The 24065-nt window shown below is 36.5% G+C and overlaps 1 protein-coding gene across 19 annotated transcripts in view; it reads right to left on the reverse strand.

Annotated features, from left to right (window-relative positions):
• Nucleotides 1–24065, reverse strand: part of BAZ2B (bromodomain adjacent to zinc finger domain 2B) — a 122541-nt gene that overhangs the window by 39773 nt on the left and 58703 nt on the right. For 8 of the 19 annotated variants that reach the window (XM_032115431.1, XM_032115430.1, XM_032115429.1 and 5 more), the window contains 10 exons: nt 16880–17041; nt 16314–16507; nt 12291–12494; nt 11205–11603; nt 8358–8967; nt 6892–7188; nt 5297–5404; nt 4519–4579; nt 3850–3958; nt 3483–3584 (listed from right to left, as the gene is read on the reverse strand). In XM_032115431.1, the coding sequence (XP_031971322.1) occupies nt 3483–3584; nt 3850–3958; nt 4519–4579; nt 5297–5404; nt 6892–7188; nt 8358–8967; nt 11205–11603; nt 12291–12494; nt 16314–16507; nt 16880–17041 (2246 nt within the window). The remainder of the gene's footprint in view (nt 1–3482; nt 3585–3849; nt 3959–4518; nt 4580–5296; nt 5405–6891; nt 7189–8357; nt 8968–11204; nt 11604–12290; nt 12495–16313; nt 16508–16879; nt 17042–24065) is intronic. The other 11 variants (XM_032115441.1, XM_032115436.1, XM_032115435.1 and 8 more) reach the window with 5 other exon arrangements.

Consider the following 24065-nt stretch of genomic DNA (forward strand, 5'->3'; position numbering starts at 1 on the left):
ATGAGACATTCAGATTTCAAGGGAGTTACCAGTATCTGCAAAGATAGTTTCCTGAAGTCTGAATCCTTCCCAGTTAAGACCACCCCCAGAGTACAAGTCACACTTGGTTTGCATACATTCCAAAGGGCTCTTTTATTAGCGATGTTCTGAAAATGCACTGTTCAGAACCATGACCCTATCATTAATGTGTACCACATCATCATGCATCACTCCTAAGGATTTTTTAATCTAAATCCAAATATTTAACCCAAAATATTTACCTCTACCACTTGACTAGAAGTTAATTCTCTTACTATCTTTAAGAGTATTACTTAGGTGTAAGCTTTGTTTCTCTGCCTAGTACTTGAACTGCAGTTTATCACAGGTTCAGTTAGTTGAGGTAGATTTAATACTTGCACTTGCTACCTACACCAACTTCCAACCTAGAAAATCTCATCTCATAAAATGTACGTGCCAGGGGAGGCAAAACAGAAATTAAAGAAAAGGAGGAGAAGCAGCCATAGTTCAAAAATCAGCTTAGAACAGCAATGGAGATTGCTCTTGCTCTGTATTTGTACTTTCTGCAGTTAATGATACTAATGATAATAAACACACATCAAAGAAAAGTAGAGATCTACGAGATCATTAGTACCAGCGACCATGTTGGATATTACACTTCCCTAATGCTGCCTAAAAAAGAAACTAGAGGCCATCAAATGAAGTGAATAATGGTTCAATAAGCAAAAGGACCAGGTGCTTCAAGGGATGGGAGAAGACTGTATAATGTCCTGTCAAAGGACATTGTGGATGCACAAGTTTCCACAAGTTTAAGAGCGGACAAGACAAAAATAGTCCAGAACAAAGCCATTAAGGGTTAAGCAAGAGTTGATTGACCATCTGTATTTTGTGCTCAAACATCTTTTAAAATCTCACCCAAAATACATTTCTATTAAAGGAATGTACAGTCTGGGGTTTTGATATTCCAAGGACAAAAGACAGGGGTTGCACCCTAACACAGGAGAATCGTGGGCTTCCATAAAACGGAAGCTTTGCTACTCAAACACTAGAGAAAAAATGGGAAGAATACTGTGAAATGTTGTGGTTTGTTGTTCAAACTAATCAAAATAATAACTTTATTCAATTTCTCACCTTTAAGTATCTACCATGTACTGCAATACTGTGATGTAATCAGGACATTTGCCAAAAAGACACCAGACAACTATGCATGAAAGCAGCATCAAGCTCAAATCCTGTTAATCAAGCTAATGAACAATACCATAGGCACTTTGCAAGAAGCAAAAATCCACTTTAATTTCAGATTAGATTTGTGGGGAAAAGTTAACAACATAGCTTTCCAAATTGAATTGCAGAGCTCGGAATAGGACAAAGACTCCTGTACATATTACTTAAACTCATGAGGACACATGTCCATTCCATCACCCTAAATCACATTCGCACAAATTTTTCTAAATCACAGCAGTTTAAAGCTTCCAGGTCCAGTCACTGAATTTTCACATTTGCCAAACTTCAAACATTCTTCTAATCCTACTCCTTCATGGCCCACTTCTGCCAGATATGCTTCTGTTACAGCATTCAAATGCCGCTTTGAATAACCCATAATATTTGGTAGTTTGCATACCACAAGAGAGAAATGCAGGCACTATCAGAAGCAGGTAATCCATGTACTTTTGGCTTGCTACAGGTAAACCTTTAATATAACTGATTTAGCCTTAAGATAATTTTCTTTGCATCTTGTTCCATCTCAGAGCTTTGTGAAACTTACCCCAGCACATGCTGCATGTCTCAAAAGATGACAGAAAGATATAACGAAGGAACAGAAGAATAACCACAAAAGGCTACACAGAATAATCGAAATTACCACAAAAGCAGAAATAAAATTTCTCGAATTACCTCCAGACACCCATGAAGATATGATTATCACACATTATTTTGAATCTGAATGATTCAAAAAACTTAAGTAAAAAGGGTGCCAACTCTTATAAAGTATCAGTACCACATACTGTTTTACTAGGTATATATTATCAGCCTGCGTGTAGCTCCACTGTTTTGTAACTTCTCATTTACACATAAAATGTAAACACATCTTAGCACATCTGATACAACTGCCCTCAGTCTCTTTTCCTAATAAGAAAACTTACTTTGTCTATCCAAGTCTCACTGGAACCTATCAAAAACCACATCAGTACAAAGTACAGTGATGATACGTACATCAAACTAATGTTCACATCGCCAGTCTTGTCTGTAGCAATCTGTCCCTCACACTGCCTTCATTCTCAAGTTTTATAGATCAGAGGGCAAACTGAAAACCAGCTAAAGGGAGAAGACAGATACAACTAAAGGGGACAAGACTAATGAAGTAATACGGGCAACAGACACAAAAAAGGGAACAGGGCAAGAAGAGAGCAGGTACCCTGCCATTACATTACATCACAGTAAAATTAATTATTTCAGTCAAGACACGCAGGTACATAAGGAAGTTCATAACTACAGGAACTTTTAACTGTTGTTTTCTGAAGGCAAACACGAATCAAGTTTAGCAATATTTTACCCTGTAAGCCAGGAAGCACCACCTAGAAGTAGCTGCTTACCAGGAATTCAGTCTTTAATGCTTTCAAATTTATACCATGCAAACATTACACATTTCTATAAGGTATCACAAGAACACAAGGCTTAACTCGAGCCTGAACTGAAGACTGTTGAGAGCTAGTAACATATTCAGAACACTTATCTTCTAAAGAAGCAAATACCTTCACTGACAAAAGTCCAAAAATTTTCGTGCACATCCTGAAGAAATAGCAACATGGCCAAAATACAGTAACACAGCATGGCACAAACACAGTAACAATTTCCTTAAAATTTTGGGTTTACTTATCCTTGTGTGGTTTATCTACACACCGTCTAACAATTTCACCACTGTAAAGCACAACCGGTATAGGTCGGCATGCCCCTCCGTAGAAGTGTCACGCTTCAGGATGCTCAGACAGTATTCTTGATACAGGAGACACTTGTATATAAACATGCAATTTACATATACACACAAACGCACACATACATACATACATATATTATGCACAGGATCACATGAACAGAGTGGGATTTAACATGTACACATAAATTACTTTTGATATGAGGTTGTATACAATAAAAGAAGAAACAGAGTTTTAAGTCAGAAATACCTGAATGCTAAGATAAAACACGTAGCTCCGAGTTTTCAAACTAAACGAACCCAGGCTCAGAGCTGATCATTAAAGCATGCTGAACTCCTGCACCCTCTGAGCAAAGCCACTGAAGGGAGTGGTTTTCAACACAGCCCAAGATCAAGCTCTCCACATCTCAATCTAACTACTGTTAAGAACATGTGCAGCTTTTAGAAATGATTAGCTAAAAACAGATAATGCTTCAGATCGTACCAAAAATTACTTCACCTAAACTTAAGTTAATGCTCCTTGGATCAGAAACTTTACTTTTTAAAAAGTGGATACCTGCGGTCCATCTCTGGCTTCATAGAAGTCACCCACTCCTATTTTTGCACTGAAGCTGAAATTGTCCCTTGAGATATCCATTATTCCATTTCTGCTGAGATACTGAAAAAATCACATATTTTTCCACTTCAGCTTGTAAATAATTACAACCCAGCTTTGATGTACAGCTAACTTTGTGAGTGTAATGTTTTGCACATTCTGTCAAAGGGATATACATTTATAAGACATCAAATCAGTAACAGACCAAGATACATTACACCTCACATCACAGAAAATAAGTATCTCTATTGGAGAGAAAAAAATTATGTATTTTAACTGCAAGCATGCTTACTAGCATTAGAACACAGAAGTTAAAAAATGAATGTACCTTTACTACTTCAGGATACTGTCTCAGCTTCTTTCCACAAGGTGCAAAATATGCTACTTCTCCTTGAACACGACCACCAAAGTTTCTTATTCGGGTTTCTCTTTGCCAGCTAGAGTAATATGAAATAGTTGCATACAACAATACACTTTTTAAAAAACAAGTAATTTGTGTCAATTTAATAATTCTACAAAAAAAAGGGAAGAGGAAAATGTGACTAGACCATCATAAATCAAACAGATCACATCAGAAAAGTGTATCATGTAGATTGTCCAAACTGACTAAATATATTAATTTATTTACATTAAGTGACTAACATATTACCAGATTTTAAACGGCTTAGAACTATACTTCAGGGAGTTATCTGGAGTCTATACTGGCTCAGCTCTAGCCATCAGGATTAATTTCTGAAGTAAAACAGCTAAGAGATGGGTCATGTTGCAAAAGAGCAAATTTAATGCACAAAAATTAACACATGAAATATGATGACACTTTTTAAAGAGATCCACAGTCACTCGGACTGGGAGTCAGAAATCTAAATTGTTGAAGCCCTTTCCTTATTATGCAGCCTCAAAAGTTTTAAACTCATTTAAAGTTTTAAACTCATTTTACCAACTGATTTTTGAAGGCATAATCTCTCTTTAAGGAAAGTCAAGTATATACATAACGTACCCATAATCGAGAGGAACACGCAGCTCCCGTTCATCTGCTACTCTTCGTCTTTTTGAAATACCTAGAACAGAATTTCTGATTAATACCTAACAGAACTTACAAAAGAAAACATGTTCCTAAAATGTACTTTTTATGTTTATATCCCCAAAAGCGAATTGTTGTTTCATTCTCACCATTAAGTATCTCAATTACCAAGAAAATTCATGTAAGTGTTCTCCTTCTGAAATACATTTTCCTCTAAGTTTCCTGTAACCTCTTCCTCTGAAATTGTAAATGGAAAACCTAACTATCCCATACCTAGCTGCTTGTTGTGTTTAATGCTCTCAAATATTGCTAATTTAATTCCTTGCAAGCCTGTTTTTCTAGACAAGACCGTATATTAATTTTCTTCAGTAAAGAAGGCGCAAATGAAAACACACTTTAAAGATCCATACAATTCTAATAGGCTGCATCTTCCTAGAGCTCTGTGTATGTTATGCAGCCAAATGCCAAATGCAGAAAATTTTCAGAACTACTTCAGCTTTTCCAAGTTCAAACAGATGTTGTGTTTGGTGCTTGTCAAGCAACTGAATCAAGAGTATTCCAGAGACAACTGCCAAATGTGGGGGTTTTTAGTGTGACAGATCCTTTCCTCAGGCCTCTCAGACAGCCACAGGACATGAACTATGTATGCAGACCAACTTTTGGAAGATGCACTTCTCAAAAAGTTAGTTTGGACCTTCTGTCAAGAAAGTGACACATCTCTTCCCTGGAAAGTGAGTACCATTATCAGACTGACCCCCTGGCACTTGCTCCAGCTTCTTACAGCCAGGAGTGTCACACAGCACCACAGCACAGCTGCCAAGCAAGGTGCCAGCAGTTCCTTCCAGATGATGTGAAGAGTCCCCTAGAAAAAGCACCAAGGAAATGCCTGTGCACAGATGCCAAACTTTAGACACAGGGCTGCACTCTTAACCTAACATGACTAACTATGGCATTATTTTGAATGGTCACAGTGCAGGAAGGGAGGCTGCTTTTCCAAATATAAGTGAAGTGAAAAGTCCAGTGCAAAATAGAGAAGAGACCACAAGACCCCTTCAGTGACTGACCAACTCTAGGTAAATGGTTCACAGTATCTTATTAGGTGATTCTTAGGTGTAATATTATTACACATAAAGCAAAGACATAAAACTTATTCTACCTCCTACTCCTGTAAACAGAAAAATCTGCTAGCACACTTTTCAAAGCATCACAAATCAATACAGATTCCTGAGGAAAAAAATTAACTTTTTAATTTACCCATTTGGATTACTCTTAATCCATATGAAATCTTTTATAAACCATACAATTAACAAGCCTGTTTCTGGGATAAATGTTGGGTAGATCACATTATACCGCTTCAATGCTAATGCCCTTGTATGACATGGAATGAAGCTCCTATTCCACTGAAACCAAATATAAAAAACCTATTTACAAGCAGATGTCCCCATTTAAAAATCTGCTTACATGCATGCTAATAAACATCAAGTCTCTAGTTCCAAGTAGAAAACATGTGATTTCATTTCACTGTTACCATGCAAATTAAGAAATGTGACTTTCAAAAATGCATTCTTTACTGTATCCATAGTAATTACTAAATTTTACAGATTAAGTCACCAAATGAAGGATTATATGCACTATATAGTATCAGGCAAATGCTAAATGCCCTTCCCATGAACTTTTTAAAAATAAATTCTTGCGCATAATCCATAAATTCTACTGAGAATTTTGAAAGAATGACTAGAAAATTGTATTCTAACAAAATATGGTTACAAAGTTTGTCGAGGAAGGAGCAAAAAACTGAAGATTCAGAAAGCAAACTAGAATGTAGAGAAACAAGAAGCAAGAATAACTAGTTTAGAATAAAATGGAAAATTCCAAAGACAAAATAATGAAGAGTTTTAATGTAATAAGTATCAACTCTGGATATTTAATTCTATCTTCTCTCAAATAATTACATGAGTTAAAATGTCCTGGTCTAAGTGTAATGTTCTAGTCTGGAGAACCTGCAATTTGGCTGACAGATCTTAACGACTGCTGCAAATACCCATGAAAAGATCACAGAGTCACCTAACAGCCAAAGCCAAAATGGACGTCAAAAGTCACCGGATCCAACCTTCCTTGGGAAAGGCAGCTTTGCCAAGATTGTCTCGCACCCTGACCAACTGGCATCTGAAAACCTCAGGGGGACTCTGCCACATCCCTGGGGCAACTGTTCAGTGAATCACTGTTCTTATGGTAAAAAATTTCTTGAGCTGTCACTTGATACCAGCACCTGGACTATTTTTGTAACTACTTTTACAACACATGGATCTTAGATATCACATGGTAGTATAACAGAAGACTTTGAGATACCACAGTGTGTACTTGGTGTGAGGGTGGAGGGTCCTGTCCCAAGGAACACCGCAGGCTGGGACTCAGGACATAAGGCAGCTGGTGCCGAGCTGGGCGTCTTTGCTACTTGGAGATTAAGCGGGGTGGAATGAGCTGTAAGACCAATGGAAGAGCTCTTCACAGAGGATAACGTTTTATTCAGTTTCAGCGCAGTTTTTTCTCCCTCAGTGTCGGTATCTGATTCATCTTGGTCTTTATCATCCTCATCATCTTCCTCCTCAGACCCTTCAGTATCTGACTCAGAATTACTGTCAGACTCTGTTCAAACAAAGTGTGGCAAAAGACACATTATGACTTGGAAACTACTGGCAAGTACATTAAAGTTCTAACACTTGCAAAGTCTTTTATCTTATTATATATGCTTTTTAATAACATCTCTTGAGTATAAATAGGAGGTTCTAATTAAATAACTAAACTTTTAAATTACTACAAATATGACAGCATTGAGTAATTCCACATGATAATATGCTGTTCCTTTGAATGAAAAGAGATGAGTGACAGAAACTGCAGTATTTCAAGACTGTTTACCCCAGAAATGAGCTACAGCTACATCATCCCCTGTTAGCCAGGCAGTGGCTGGACACTACCCCGGGAAGGGCTTTTCACAGGGTGTGAAATCCATCATGAACAGGAAGAAAACAACAGAACTGGATACGGGCTGAAAGGTGTCAGAATCGAAAGTATGGCGATCCGTGCAAAGGAAGAGCTAGAATAGAGGACAGCCAGGGTAAGGAACAAGCAGGGTGAGATACAATCCTGAGATAAAAAGATTAGTACAGGGTGTGTGGATGAGAGGGGGAAGAGAATGATGAAGGTGGAAGCTGGACATTAGGGATATCAGCACATGGGAGAAAGAAGTGACTGTGAATACAGCCAACTCTTTAAAACAGGCCTTGCCACTCCAAATTGCATAGCCTGGTCTGCAGCTCTTAAAACAGTCCAATTACTTACTCATGGACTACTCTGCGCCTGAACGAGGCATAGAAACATGCTTTTCTTGCCACTCTTGACAAATTGAAGGCCCTTGTGTCCCTCTCTGGCTAGAAAACCTGTTTTGCAGCTGGGCTCTGTCTGCCAGAATCATTAACCATCAATCAGCGTTAATGTCAATCCCTTCCTGAGCACTTGTCACAAGCTACAGGCTGGGTGACTAATGTGGAAGGCAGGTCTCTGACAGCCTTTCGAAAAGGCTATGGAGCCACCTTACCAGGACAGCTGACCAAGTATCAGAACCCACCAAACATGATTTTGGATATGATACAATGGAGAATGGGGACATGTGCTCATTTCAAGGATATGTGTAGAACACTGTGTGGGCCATGCTGGCCCAGTATTTCTTGCCCCTATTTATAATACGGTGGGAAATGCATGTTTTCAAAATGCAAAAAATTAAGTTTCTGCTTTTCCTATTAAAAAGGTTAAACCACCTGATTGGCTATCATCAGAATCATCATCTTCATCGTCCTCATCTTCATCTTCATCATCGTCGTCATCATCATTTGAGTCGTCAGAGTCTTTACTGCTGAGGGCATCTGAGTCTACCCCTCTGAACTGCTCCACCACCAGTTTTGCAGAATGAAGGCGGTGTTGTGGTTTTACTGCATTTACTGCATTATTGCTGACTGTTTTATCCTTTCCTGAACCAGGTAACACAGGAGAGGTAGAGGGCATAACAGCTGTCCGGTTACCGGTTGTCTTTTTCCCACACGCACTCAAGTTTATTGGCAAAGAAAAGGGGGCGTTACTAGGAATGGCTACACTTTCATTGATCTTGGTCTGGGGTTTCGGTTTCGTAGTGAGTGCAAGAGGAGCCTCCTGGATGACGCTCTGAATAACTCCATTGGGTTGGTGATTACCTAAAAGTGCATTTGTCAGGAATGGGTTAGAATGGTTGTTTTCCAAGGATGTGAGTTTTTGATGAGCTGGTGAACTAGATGTCGGTTTGGGGCTTGACAAAGCTGCGATAACCTTCTTCAGATTCTTAGACGACTCCTGTTTCTTTAGCTGTGCTGCTGGGAATGTCTGTTTATATTGTTCCTAAAGAAATAAGAAGACAGGAATAAAATGTGGAGGTGTTTGTTTTGGCTTTCTTTGGTACTCAGGAAGGTGAACTCTAGGAAATTTTAAACATCTGCTAACCTATTTTCAGAAAGTCAAAAGCAGATACTAGCTACAACAGAAGAGATTAGTAACTACTAGTTATGCAAGTCTTGCATGATTTTCACTGTAAATCAAGTAGGGAAAGACAAATTGAACTCAAGATGAAGTTGATCCAAACTATGCAGGGAAGCTTTCCCACCTGCTACAATGCTCTAGACAGAGACTTTCACAAAGGTATTAATCATTCTGAAAAAGCCATTCTTAGAAAGATACTACTCTTGTGTACCAGCACAGGAAAACCTCTCCTTGACACAAAAATCCCATTAGTGAATGTACAGCTACTTTTAATTATTTGTTCACTTTAAAGCACAAGGTAAATACAACACACTCATGACCGCAATACAAAAAAACCAATAGAGGACTCCTGGTGTAGAGAAATTTTATTACAAAAAAAAATAAGGGAAAAGGTACTACTCAGAAATGCTGTGATATGTTAATTGTTTAACTGAAAAAGTAGTACTTGAAAGTTCTTCACTTGAAACTCAGTCAGTAATGGCTAAGAAATGCATGTAAAGCTTACAGTGTCTTTAGCCTAAAGGTTGTTCCAAAGAAAAGAACCCCACATCATCTTCAACAGAAAATATAATAAAATGGATAAAGACGGTACAGTTTAAAATAAGTTTTTAAAAAATGAGTCAAACACAATACATTTTTGGAAGTTACTAACATTTAAATCTGAATATAAAATTATGAAGACCTCTAAAATAAATACTCACACAGTGCATACCTCCAGTAAAAGTTTTAGAGAAATCAAACTACTAAATGTGTGATCTATCACCAGCTAAAGACTCGTAACCTAAATTTGAAAGCAGAAGCCTCTCTCAATAGCAAAGATGTATGTTTTCACAATTATAATTTAGTTAGCTACTCCCGGTAAGTGAGAAGCTCATTTGAATTTTACCACGTAACAGGAAATTGGAAAGGAAAAACAGTTTATATCTTCTAGTCTAGCAATAAAAATGAAGTATTTTTCAGTCCTCACTGAGGGCCTGTGAGTTATCTGTGAATCAGAATTCAGTTTACTACTCCCAAATACTACTTAGTTTAAAACAAAATTTGAAAATAGTAAAATAATAATGAGAGTTGCCTTTGTAAATATATCTTCTATATATTTTTTTTTGTATACCCTAAGCCTCAGTGTTTGTAAAATGCTAGATTTTTATTATCTTCTAATCCCCATTCAAATCTCACTGAATAAAAAACTCACCAGCAGTCACTGTAATCACTATAAACAAAATAAATAAACTGAGGATCTAAACATTTTAGAAACCGCAGAACTGTTAAGACAGATATATAAGCTTATTGTACAGTCCTGACCAGTAAAAAAGGAGATAAATTGAGGGAGGATGCTGAGGCCCTGGCACAGGTTGCCCAGAGCAGCTGCGGCTGCCCCACTCCTGGAAGTGTCCCAGGCCAGGTTGGACGGGGCTTGGAGCACCCTGGGATAGTGGAAGGTGCCCCAGCCCATTTCAGGGGGTGGGATGGGATAGAGCTTTAAGGTTCCTTCCAACACAGGCCATTCTTTGATTCTAAAAAAACTATTGAAATGGCTACACTGAGTTTTTACAGCTATCAGTGCATGAATACATCTCTTTAAAGAGCAAACAAAACTCAACATTACATTGACCATTTTTTAAAAAAAATGGCTTTCATCTTCTTTGTTTAAAATCATGGTTATAATAGGTGATTTCAATTACTTTGACTTAAAACTATCCAACTTGAAAGAAAGTGAAGCCATGCTTACATACTAGGTATGTGAAGTATTAAATCACCATTTTGACTGAAACTAGAAGCATAAGAAAAATATCCAGGCCACACAATTTACCTATGAGTACTTTTCTTATTTTGATTTTGATTTTAAATGCACACTGTCCTTGAGAGATGCATGACCCACACAGTCTCGTTCATTTACACCATTCAGAAATCCAGATCAACTCTAAGACGACATAAACCCCCATGATTATGAAAATATATACTTATTATATATATATGTATATATATGAAAATATATACTTATAATTTTAATACACTATATTTAAAAAAGCTTGATGGCACAATGTTACATCTTTTTAAGCAGAAGACACAGGTTATAAATAATCAAAAACTTCACTCACCCGTTTTGATCTAACATCGCTGGTCAAACTGATAGATTCTTCAGAGGTATTTTTATTCCCTGCTTTGAGTAGATCAGGGGAAGGAACTATGAGTTTTAAATAGGTCTCCTTTTTGGCTTGATGTACCAAAGACAAAGGTTTCACATTAGGAACCAATCCCGTAGACTGTATTACACTTGTGTGTTTGTTCACAGATTCCTCCTTTGCCTGAGAGCTTTGAAAAATAAACGGAAGCTGCTGTGACAAAACCTGAGGCTGCTTCTGCTGGGACTGGAATGATGAGTGAGTCTGGGAATCAGACACAAGAGGTATCTGCTGGTGTGTTCTTTTTTCTTGAGACTTTTCCTGTGATTTCTGTCCATCAGTTTTCATATCTGTTATACCACTATGCATTAGCACCTGCAAAATATTTATTTTTGACTGTTCATTATGTAAGTCAAAAATCCTTTTAAAAAGACTAAGCATATATGATCAGTCTCCATGAAACAATTACACTAGTCTTGGCAGAGGATGAACAATAATAATTTTCAAATCAGTCTTGTAATATACTTATTGTTCACTTTGGGTTTTTTCCCCCCGATAGTTTCAGCATGTGAAGACAACGTTTACTAGAGAAGGAGTACTAAACCATGGTTGTTCTTAAATGTATTTCTGACTGTAAACCTAACAGGATACTGAAGATTCCAATCTTGTTCTACTGCTAGGGAAAGTAACCACTCTGCTAGGAAAAATGCAACTGCCAAAGCAATATCCATAATGATATCTTTTCAATTCATCACCTGCACACAGTACTTAATTTCTTTGTATTTCCTACTTTACAACAAAAATAACAGTCTACCAACTGTAAACTCCTAGCCTGTGAAGAACAGCAATACAGACATGCACGCACACAAAAGAACCAACAAATCCCCTCCCAAAGACCTCACAAACAGAAAACCCTGAAGCAAACCTAAAAAGAGTATTCTTAGCTTTTATTAATGTGCAGTTAAGTAATTGTTGATTATTTGTTCACAGACATGAGTAGGTCAATTTGTCACAAACAGCTTGCAGCATCAAGACTGTGAGCAGCACAGCGAGGTGTTATACCTTGTTCTTGCTTTTGTGATGTGCTTCATTTTCAGAATCAGATTCATCATCTTCACTCTCTTCAGCACTCTGGTCCTCCTCCTCTTCATCCTCCTCTAGGTCATCAGAGTCACTACTACTTATACCTTCACTTGAGGTGTCTGAAGAGGAGCCTGAGTCGCTGTCGCTGTTACTAGAGCTTTCCACTGCTTTTTTTCTGGGCTTCTACCGGGAAGATAAATTCTCTGTTAATGCTTCAGTTTTAATCTGTTATATAATCTTTTTATTAAACATAACCTTTGAAACAAAGAAGATTAAGACTTCGGAGTAAAGTGATCCGCAATTCTTAAAGAGAAAGTGCTTCACAAGATGATGAAAATTAAAAACTGGTCACAAAGTTCCACTGAAATATTTTTCTGACCACTGCGGACATCACTACATCACAAAGCAAAATGCCAGATTTAGGCCTAGAACATTGACCTAGAATTTGGGTCTAGTAAACCTCCGCTGAATGTGCTGATTCCAAAAAAATTCATACCCAAAGCTTGTACTGCAAATTAGCACAGAAAGAACAACAAATATTAAGTTTATCAAAGTTTCAGTGGCACATTCATTTAACTACATTTCTTAACCTTCAATTTCACAGTATGAGCTCTACAGCAACGTACAGTTTTGAGAACAGAAGAGTATGCTCATCAAATTTCTTCTGGGATTTGCTTCTGAAAAATGGACCAAAATCTGCTGAAATACTCTGACAACTATATTATATTGAAATTTTTGTAAAGCACACATTTGCAGACCAGAATGAGAAAACAAAAGAAGCAACAAACAAGAATGTAGGAAAAAAGGAAAGGTGTCAAAAATTGCAGGAACCCTAAAATGCTGACAGTCCAAGACTACATTTTTAATGTGCAGTGGATGAAGAAAGTTAGGTTTTTGGGGAGCTAAGTAAACCAAATGCATATTTACAAACCCATCTGAAGGATGTGGACTCAAGTGCTATGATAGAGACCGTGTAAAAGAGACGTGAAAGTACATATTACTGCACTGAAGTATATTGAATCATTAAAAGGAGTTTGCAGAATTATGTTGGGAGGTAGAGAAACATGTGAAACCAAGATTACGGATATCAAGCAGCAACAACAAGAGTTATGTACCATCTAAACAGGGCATGTAAAGCCACTGAGGGGACTGTAAGGTTAAAACTAGTCCCAAGGAAGACAGATGCACAGCAAACGAGGTGACTGGAGGGCAAAATAATGCTGCAGCAATTTGAAATAACAAGGCAGACAGGAACATGAGAGAGAGCGCCTTAAAAATACTCTACTTCTAAACATAACTTTCTCTGAAAGGTTACCTTTTGTATGTAAGAAGTAAGCCACTGACAGTGTACCAAATTAGCACAAGGACATCTATCTTCAACACTGTTATGCTCAACAGACATAACGTGATACAAATATTTGGTACAGTTTTGAAGACCAGCCTTTGAACAGGTTTTGGTTTATCATTGTTATGTAAGCCCTTTGAATGATCAACTACACACTCCAGACAAAAGAAACCAGATGACAACTCAGGACTACAGCTCTGAGGATCAGATGCTTCTATCAACTCAGAAGTTTTTCCAACACTACAGGCAAAAAAAATCATAGCATACGAGTTACCATCAGACTGCACTCTGCACTTCAGGATTCCCTAAAATGGTAGGACAACAGGACTAGAATTCAACCAGAAAGAAAACACTGCACCAAAAGTAGCTCTTTAGATTTTCATCAACTGTAAAAACAGTTTGATACCAGCTTTGCCTTTTTCTTTTTTTCCTAAAAATAAACAAATATTTTAACAATTTTTTTAGATACCATCCTCAAAAAGAAATTACAACTAAGGAGATGACTGAAGAAATCAGAAGATGAACACTAAAAAACCAAAACCCTAAAGAAAACAACTTTTAGAAAAGTATATTAAAATGTTTTAAAATAAGACATGCTTTTAAGAAGAGGCAAGTGTTACACTTTGAAATTTAAAAACATAACATCACTTGTACAAAGCCCAGCACAAAATACTCCTATCTGCCCATATACTTATTCCTCAGACTTCAGTTCCTACTGTGGCTTCATTTTAACATACTGAAATATGGGGGGAGGGAGGGAATTATCATCCTCATGTTGGGAGTTCTCATTTAGAGTAATTTCCATGTTTTGATACAAAAGGTTGTTCAAATAATTACATTGACAAATACCAATTACCTCAAAAAAAGTTTCAAAGGAAAGGAAGTTATGAACATCAGCATATCAAGTAAGATTAGGAAAAACAAACTTCATTTCAGTATTAAAAAATTTACTACAGGAACTTAGGAAACAAATAACCCGAAATTTATCTGCATGAGACAGAGGACTTAAAAGTTAAGATACAGAACACAACATTCTTAAGAAAGGTACTTGTACATCAAATCCATGCTTTTACAGCAACTCAGTATTTAGTCAAGTGAACCTGGAGTTTGAAATCAGTGCCCACATCAAAAAACCTATCAACAGTACCAAATTTATATCTAAAGACAAATGTTAACACAAAGGAAAAAGATAACAATGCTGATAAACATCCTGACAGAAACTGGGGGAGGGAGAAAAAAACCCCAACAGGCAAAAAGAGGTAAAATTTTTCAGGGATATTCAAACTAGCAGGTTACTAGCTTAACCAGCTCAATTTTCTGAATAAAGCAAAGAGCCAAAAAGTACCTTTTGGGAAGGCATTTAGAGATATTAAAAGAGAAATTTATTTGGTATTCTGCCTAAATGAAGTAATAGTTAGAAATACAGAAACACCATGTGGAAAAGCCTTTACCTCTGCACCACAGAAAGAAAGCTAAATTTCGCACTTAGATACCCAGGATAAAAGCAGAATTTTGGAAAGAGCCATTTTTGGTATTTAAGCCTGAAGAAAGTCAAAGGCTTCCCGAATACCTTTAACTAGCTTAGTACTTTCAAAAGCTGTCAACTGTTGAACCCATGAGGAATGTTTTGAGGAAAAATATTCTTTCTTAATAATTTCCTTACTGTCCGTATACTAAACATTGTATTTCACTGCACAATTACAAGTAACCATTTCAGTGTTAACTCCTGCTTTTCTGCAGATACATCAAGCACCAGCTGTCCCTTGAAAATGCCAACCTCTCACCTAAGAACATTCAGATTTGGTAGCTGAATGTAGTTCAGTAACAGAAAGAAAAAGAGACCCAATTCACTCACAGAACAAAAATATAAATAGATATAAAGAAAAAAATATATTTTAGCCTAGATGGCTGTCAGTAGAGAATTACTCTCTTTAGCTTCTACTCTGACAGTAACCACCTACCCAGTATACCATTTTCTGTGTTTTGCTTCAATAGTTTTGATTCCAAGAGTAGCAGAGTTCTTAGAGTGCTTAGGTCAGTATATAAGGTTTACTAACTCACTGAGACTACTTATGTCTTTCATATTAGATGGCTAAGATTATTGCTGAAACAAAGCAGTTAATAGTAGTTCTTTCTTCTAATAAATAGGAAATTACTTCCAGAAAAGCATTTTTCTTTTAACATCTAAAAATTTCATTTTGTTTTCATAAGATACATGAAAACATAATTAAATTCACAGAAATAATCTAGAATGTTGTAACTGTAATACCAGTGTGTATATATATATATATATATGCACACTGTCACATAATAATATCAAATTTTGGTGTTAAATATATATATTTTTAAAAATTAGATAAATTAAATAAAACAAGGTGTTGGATGCAACTATTAACTTATTAACTAGTGAAATTAGTACTAATAGTAACTTTTAGTTCATAAGTATATCAAAGAAACCCCAAACAATTACAAAAATTCCAAAAGCCAATGCACACAAAAAATCCCTACAGAAACAAGTGTACAGATCTTGCTCTAATAAATCAGAAGAACCCCAAACATTCTGTACTCAGAAAAACACTTTAAAATGCTCCCATGTGCAGAATCCTTATCATGTCAATTTTTTTGTCCAAATCTTCCATTTCTTTTTGTGTAATTACCTTATCTTTGATTTTATCAGCCCTGGTGTCCAAAAGCTGAACTTTGCTTTGCTCCTGGTTGTATCTGCGTCCTCCTGCTCCTGAGGTTACAGTTTTCACTGGTCCTGCCGATGTTGCAACACTAGTGGAGAGCACGGATGCGCTGAGAGCTGACACTGCAGTAGTACTGTTGCCATTCAGTGATCCATTTACACCTAAAGACAACAGATTTACAAAGTGACATTTAAAATAAATCTGAAGTAACTGATATTTCCTTTGAGATGCCCCAGTCACACTAACATTCCATAGACAAGATACTAGACTACTTACAGGTTACTCGCCACATATACTAAAATTTGTCATCGAAGTGTCACTCTGATTTGCAGTTATTTTAGTTTAAACATACAGAGCACACATGATTTAAAGGCCAAACACATACTTGGTATGTATCATCCTTACCTAACAAAACTATTTTTTATAGAACTGTTTCAGAATGGGAAGAATGACAAAAGTAAAGCTCAAATTCCACATCTTTCTGCACGCGCAGAAGTTCAATATGATTATTTCCAAACAACTTCAGCCATTACCTTTTTCTGTATTGCTCCGACTACTTTTTCCTGTAGCTCTTGAGTGGAATGAAGCAGAATCATGATTCTGTGCAGGAGGAGCAAATAGTGTGGGAATTCCCAAGAGTGGTGGGAAAAAAGCTGCCCCAGGACGAGAGTGCGTGTCTGCTGTTCGCCACCATTCTGAACCGCAAAGGAAATAAAAACAAACTTCAGTTGTTCTAATACTATATTTAGGTATTTCAGTAAGCATATTGCTGTGCATAATCCAGAGCAGATTTACTAAATCTAGAAGTAAGAACAAAAGGTTTAGAAACTTCTGCACGACACACATTTCCTGCAGCAACTCTGGTCTTAAGTCATTAAAGCCATTCTGATAAAGATTGCAATGCAGTTTTATTTAAATGCACTCTGAAAATAAATATTTAATAGAAAGCGATGTGACACTGATCACCCCAAAATGAAACTGCTAGTCTTAAAAACTGAATCAGGATTCACAGATCACCCTTTAACATTTATTATTATCTCAGCAGTCTTCTTACATCAGAACTACGAAGTAACACAATAGCTTTCGGTCACCTCTACAATCTCAGTCTTTGAATACTCCAAGGCCTCCACCACAAAACCACATCTGAAGCTGTTCCGCATGAAAAGACCTATTACATAGAGGAATTGCTAGTTACCCAATGGTAACTCTACAGCCACTGCAAGATGTTTCTATCCTTGAGTTTGACACTCCATCACAAAAAAAGCAGCCTCTATTTTATATCCTGTAACAACTCTATTCAAATGCCCTAGTTTCAACTGGTGACCCTGCTTCTAACTTCAATATCAGTGTCTTGGGGTGACTTTATGATGTGTATCCCCTATCCCTCAATGCTATCTCTCAGACTGGGAGGTTGGCAGACAAGATAAAGATGAGACACGATGAAGAGGTGTCCTGGTTCCAGCCAGGACAGGGTTAATTTTTGCAGTAGTTGGGAGGGGGCATGGCCAGGACCCAGAGGTTATTCAAATAAATCTCACACCACTGGCAGGGGAAAGGGACTCTCTTCCAGGGAGAAGGGCTCTCTTCCCAGTTGGCACACTGTGGCAGAGGTCAGGAACTGTCTATCATGGGCAGGGGGGCGGGGAGGGAAGGGTGTCTGTTTGAATAGTTTGTTCTTCTACCCTCTGTCAGTATTGCTGCTGTTAATATTTGTTTTCTTATCTCATCTCTGTTTCCAGTAAATTGTTCTTATCTCGACCTGTGACTTCTGCCTTTTGCGCCTTCAATTCTCCTCTCCAGCCCTCTGTGAGGGTGGTGAGGGGTAGGGGAGAAGTGAGTGGCAGTATGGTCTCAGTGGGAGCACTAAATTGGAGAGTACCATTCCTGAACCATGACAAGTGGGGAAAAAGAAACAACACAGCTAGATGAACCAGACTGCAAAAATTATAGGTAAAATGTAAGCATAGCTGGAGCTGTGCTTACCTTAAACAATAAGGAGACTGAATCTAATACAGAAAGGAAAATATTTGAAAAGGAAAATAAACAGGGGAAGTGACCAGAAAAAAGTAAATAAAGAAGTTATTTGAGCCACTACACACATGTAAGGTTGGGGAAGGGCAGCACGGAAGAGAGCAGGCACAGTACAGCAAGCCAGCAGGTATTCCTATGGTAGGATAAGGTAAGAATTTATAAATAGCAAAGATGAGAGACAAAAATCAAAGGACCAGTAATTCTGTAATCGTAGAAGAAATCTCATAGGCATTTCAGAGCTAAACTTCAGCTTTAGAGATAGCCTGAACGCAAGGATCAGTAACAAATCATTGAATTCTGAGACTGTAAAAGCATCCATAACCAGAAGAACAATGTAGTCCCTAATGGAGAGAAAAAGCAGGAAAAGACTGACATCAAAGAACATTAAATTCATTTGTGCCATGCTTTAATATAAAGAGCATCACATCAAAAAGGACAGTATGAGAAAGACCAAGCATTCCCTGTTTTCCAGGAGACTCACATTATCAGCAAAGGCCTCTGCACACTGACCAGGCTTCTGGTGGGACTTCTACACAGAAACCATTAACTTGTCTGTTAATCCTACTTCTCCCTCTACAGGTTTTAAACACTATTACTGTGTCTGCATATATAAGGAATAATTCTGGAACAAGTTCTTGACTGCAATAACTCATCCTATTAGGTGTTAGGAACACAAGGGCATTCACTAGGATTTTTCATTTATTAGCAACTACAGGGCAACATAATGGGAATATTACATACACAGTGCAGGGAAATTCCTCTTACTGATTTCAGAATTCTGCGTCAGGTACCTTTTTCTCCTTCCTCCAAGACAAGAAGGGATTTGCACATCATCAATGCTAACTACTGCAGGTGATGGGCAGAGTATTTCTCTAAACTTCTGACATGAGTTTAAAAGCATCATGTTCCAGGTTTGATATTTGCTGAACTTAGTTCAAATGTCTTTAACATCACTTTGTAAATTATCACAAAAAAGACCCAAAAAACAACCATAACCAACTCAAACCCAATTTGTGTATTTTCTTCCACAATGCCTCTCTCTCACAGACCACAGTGGTGATTCTTAATGATGCTGATGAGCAACACTGCACTGCAAGGTTTCATAATAACTTGAAGACATTCTAAGCTGAAAGAACTTTTGAGATTGTTCATCAACTTTCTTCATCATATAGAAAGAGTAGGTAACTGTACACTATATACACAGTATTATGGCCTTGAAAAAAGACATACTAAGTGTGTTATCGAAGCCATTACCTAACATACCTAGAAAAGAGAAGCCATCCATTTTTAAATATGCATTTAAACACATGGAAGAAATAAAACACAGACAAAAAATGGTAGAAGTCTTGTAATAATAAACTTAACTGTAATGACATTTCCCCTCTTTCTTATCTGATGAAAATACTAACAGTCTGCTTAGCAATTAATTCTAGTATTCCCTTAATTTTCCTATTTTAGTGTTCGCTCTTCAAGTTACTAACTTACCTTAAACATGCTCCACATAGCTAAATTTCATATTAAATCTCACTCCTTAACATTCTTGGCTTACTTTCAAATAGGTTAAATATTTTTGAGCACAGTTTTTGAAATTCTATTAACCACTGCACAGATAAATGATTGAAAGCATTATTCCAAAGGGCAACATACATTTCAACAATGCTGGTCTCTTAGTAACAAAGAATGATAACTATGAGTGCCTTTCTTAATATTAATGAACTTCATGGTAAAATACAAGCTTTTCAAAAGAGCTAGAAAGGAATAAATACTTAAATAATACTTTAAAACACAAAGCATCAATGTGCCAACCAGCAGAAATACAAACATAACATGGCATTTAAGGGCATTCACCTTACACACCAAATCTGAGAACCGCTTGGGGTGACAGAAATTACAATATATTTTCCTCCTTTCTCTGTTGTCCTTTAATCATTACAGTGGTAGCAAAGTTTGCCTTCTACATGCCTCCCAACACCAGCAGGTCTTCCTAATTTCTTGCACGTGTGATTCCAAACTACTTACATGTGGGATTTCCTAATACTGGTCTTTCAGTACAAAAAGCTGGAAAGCATGGAAACGGCTGGAAATGGTTTATAAACACATAACGAACATCACCCATTCCTATCATTGGTTGGAAAAACAAAAGTCCTCATATTAACAGAGAAACATCAAAATCATCTGTTCATTTAAATGAAAAGCACTGCCTATTTCATTCAAGCACTTGAAAAAAAGGCATTTTAATAACTCTGAACATGCTCTGAACATGGACGCATTCTTTAACTTTCCTTCATAAATCATAGGTTAAAAAAACCTAGACTTAGAATAATTTTATTTTAAAAAAAGAGAAAAGAAATTTTAAAAAGGGATTGTCAAAAGGCAATTTTTTTTTAAAATTCAAATTTTAAAAAGGGATTGCTGAGAAAGTTGATACGTAATTGAGGCACAAACATATGATTAAATCTGAAGAGTAAGAATATAATGAACATACACAGAGCACAGACCTACCAAGCTGTATTTTAAAAAGTATCAACCTCATAATAACTCTGAATGAGGCTTCCTTTAATGCAAGAACTACCAGGCGTTTGATAGTCTTTGAAATAAAAATATTTAGGTGCTCAAATACAACAGTTTCCTGTAATGTCTAATATCCAAAATCAATGCACTTGAAACTGTCTCTCCTTCAATGTTGTTTCTACTAAGTCTATTCCTTAAAAATAAAGGTAAAATTTCCTTATCCAAACAATACTCAAAATTATTCACTCATCTGTGTAATTCCTGTAAGACATACTGAAGGAAACAGAATTTTGAAACATGAAAGTACTCAAGTTATGCTTAATAAAATATCCCACTCCCCTTTTTTCCTCCATATTCTTGCTTTTACATTCTTCAATAACCTTGAAAAATAGATGGTGGGTTGTTTTGGGGTTTTTTTTAGTTCTATTTCTGGCTTATTATCACACTTTTGTCTTTAAAAAATAGTTTAGCTAGTGCCTGGACTAGTTTGCACTGTGCAGTCCAAACACTGAGAAAGAAATCAGGTAATAATTTGAAGCAGGAAATCTAAACAGAGTTGGTATCATGTTTAAAGAATGAGCTTAAAGACTGTTTCTTAATGATAGGTATAAAAAGAGATTAAAATTAAGATGTAATGCAAATCTTAACACTGATTTCCAAAACTCGAGAAACTGATCTAGATTGTATAACAACATGGGCACTCCGTTATTATCAGAGTTGGCAATTAATTGTACTGTACTATTGTTCATATACTTAATCAAAGCATCTGCATCTCTTTTAATACTACCATCCCATTCTCCCTCAGCATTTCATTGTACATTCCACAAAGTGGAATCACCACTTTGTTTTTATACATCCATTTCAATTTTGCTATTGTCACTCAGCATCTAGAATATTTAAAATCTCCAGAAGTCAACAACTATCTACAAGCCTAAGATGAAAAATTTGACAAACCAAGGACTATGTAACAGACTTACCAAAAAAAGGAAACTATTCATACAGTTTTACGTTTTAGGCATTAAACCTGATCTTTCCAACATTTATTTGGGAAGCCACAGTGTCATTTTTATATAAATACTGAGGCCCCAAAAAATAGCCAGCATTTCAAAAAAAATCTTTGCTACTGTAAATCAGAACACCAAATGCAGAATTACAGATTTTTCAATTTTAAAAATCCTGTCACTTTGTGCATTTACATACACAATTTCAAAATTGTTCTGGATCTCGTTTAAGGAGAAATAGGGAGCTCCAAAAAGACTAAAAGATTTTTGTTTTGACAAAAATAGCTTCTGGTTTGAGAAAAAAAAAATTGGTAGGGTTTTGTTTGTTGTGTTTTGTTATTTAATAAAAAGTTAATGAACTTTCTTTTTTTTGAAAATTAAAGAACTTTCCAGATCTGATAACATCAAAACAACACAACTCTGTTGTTCAGCTTAAAATGGTTTCACACGCTAATATTATTGCCCTCCGAAAAGACAAAACACTGAATTATGGTTTTATTTAGAGAAAAAGCTATGGATTTATATTCATGTAAGTTGCTAACATTCTCATGAGGGTGAATGTAAACCTCTTTCCAGAGGCAATTGACTTTTCCAATGCACCTTCTTATTTTCAGCAATGGGTGAATAAGAAGAAAGCAAATAAAATACCTGTTTACTTGATTAGAATGCTTTAATTATTCAGGAACTACTGCCATATTAACCAATTAAACTAACAGTATGTGATATATTCCATAATGGTTTCATACAGGGGCTTTGTCATTTTGACCTGGGAATATGCCAAAATAATTTACTTGTAGTTTAATCTTCCTGGAAAAGCATAAAGATTCCCAGTCCTAACTTGCTATGTATTGTGGGTGTGGGCACCTGACAGAGTACGCAATCAAGTTTATTGTGGAGACTATTTAATAGACTATTGATTGCTGCAAAGAAAATGAAGAGATTAATTGGAATAAAAAGGACTCTCTCTAATCTCAGGCATGCATTAAGATGCATTACCTTCTCTTAGTAAGAATAATTGCTCATTCTTCAAAAATTATTTTATTAGATACTAGGAAAATGCATTTTTAAATTTGAAGATAATTCAATTATCTGTTTGACAGACATTGTTGGGTTTTTTTAAATATCTCAGGAGTGAAGAACATCTCAGTTCAGAACTGGCTAGTATACTAGTCTATCTTGGCTACAGAGTATCTTGTAAATTCAGGACACGCCAGAGGTCATTCAAAGGAGAAGAGTCTTCAGCTGGCTAACACCAAAAACACTTCCGTGGAATTTCTCTAGGACAGTGTACACCTTTTCAGAGTGGATACAGCAGTAACCACAGTGCACTGTCATCAGCAGAGAAACAGACATACTCATAAATAAAACTGATGGGACAGTAGTGATAGTAAACTACACTTCAGCTTGGTTTTGGGAAGACAAAGTGTCCTTGAAAAAATATGTACGTTCCTTAACATCAGATGCAACCAGGCAAATGATCTGACCATCAAAAAACATGAATACTGGTAATTACTCTCAGTCTTTTTAACTATTAGCTATCAGACAGAAATGAAACTTTTTTTTTAAATAAAAGATGAGAATAGAATTTTTAAAAGGCCTTTAGTAAAGAACTACCTGTGTTTTCTAATGAAGAACAAAATTGACAGTTTAGTATCTTTATTATATTATTCATCTACTTCAGTCTTACTGTATTTTGGTAGACCAAATATATAGCCTATAAATGCACAGAACATTTAACAGGAGTTACAGTTAACAGGAGACACAGAATTACATGATGTAATATGTACACAGCAAAAGCAGCAAGGAGAGGTAAATGGGTCACAGAAATCCTCAAGTTAATAGCCATACAGAAATTAACTCCTACTACATTCTGGGAACCACCACTGAAAACCATTTCAAGTGGCATGGACTAATGAACATAGACAAAAAATTCTTTTGGAGATTAATTTTTAGTGGGGTACTGAAAAATGAAATGCTTTGTTATTTACTCCAGAAGAGTTTTAGTTTAGAATTTTCTGGCTGATTTTAGAGAAATTAAAATAAATAGAGACATAACTCTAGGTCTGCAGACATTCTCGTTTCAGCTTCTTGCAGCAGCTGCAAACAAACAAATGCAGGACGAAGTCACAGACTTGGAATCTACTCATTATGTATTATCAGGGCTGTAAAGTTTTTC

Source organism: Corvus moneduloides, chromosome 7 (assembly GCF_009650955.1).
Source record: "Corvus moneduloides isolate bCorMon1 chromosome 7, bCorMon1.pri, whole genome shotgun sequence".
Lineage (NCBI taxonomy): Eukaryota > Metazoa > Chordata > Aves > Passeriformes > Corvidae > Corvus > Corvus moneduloides.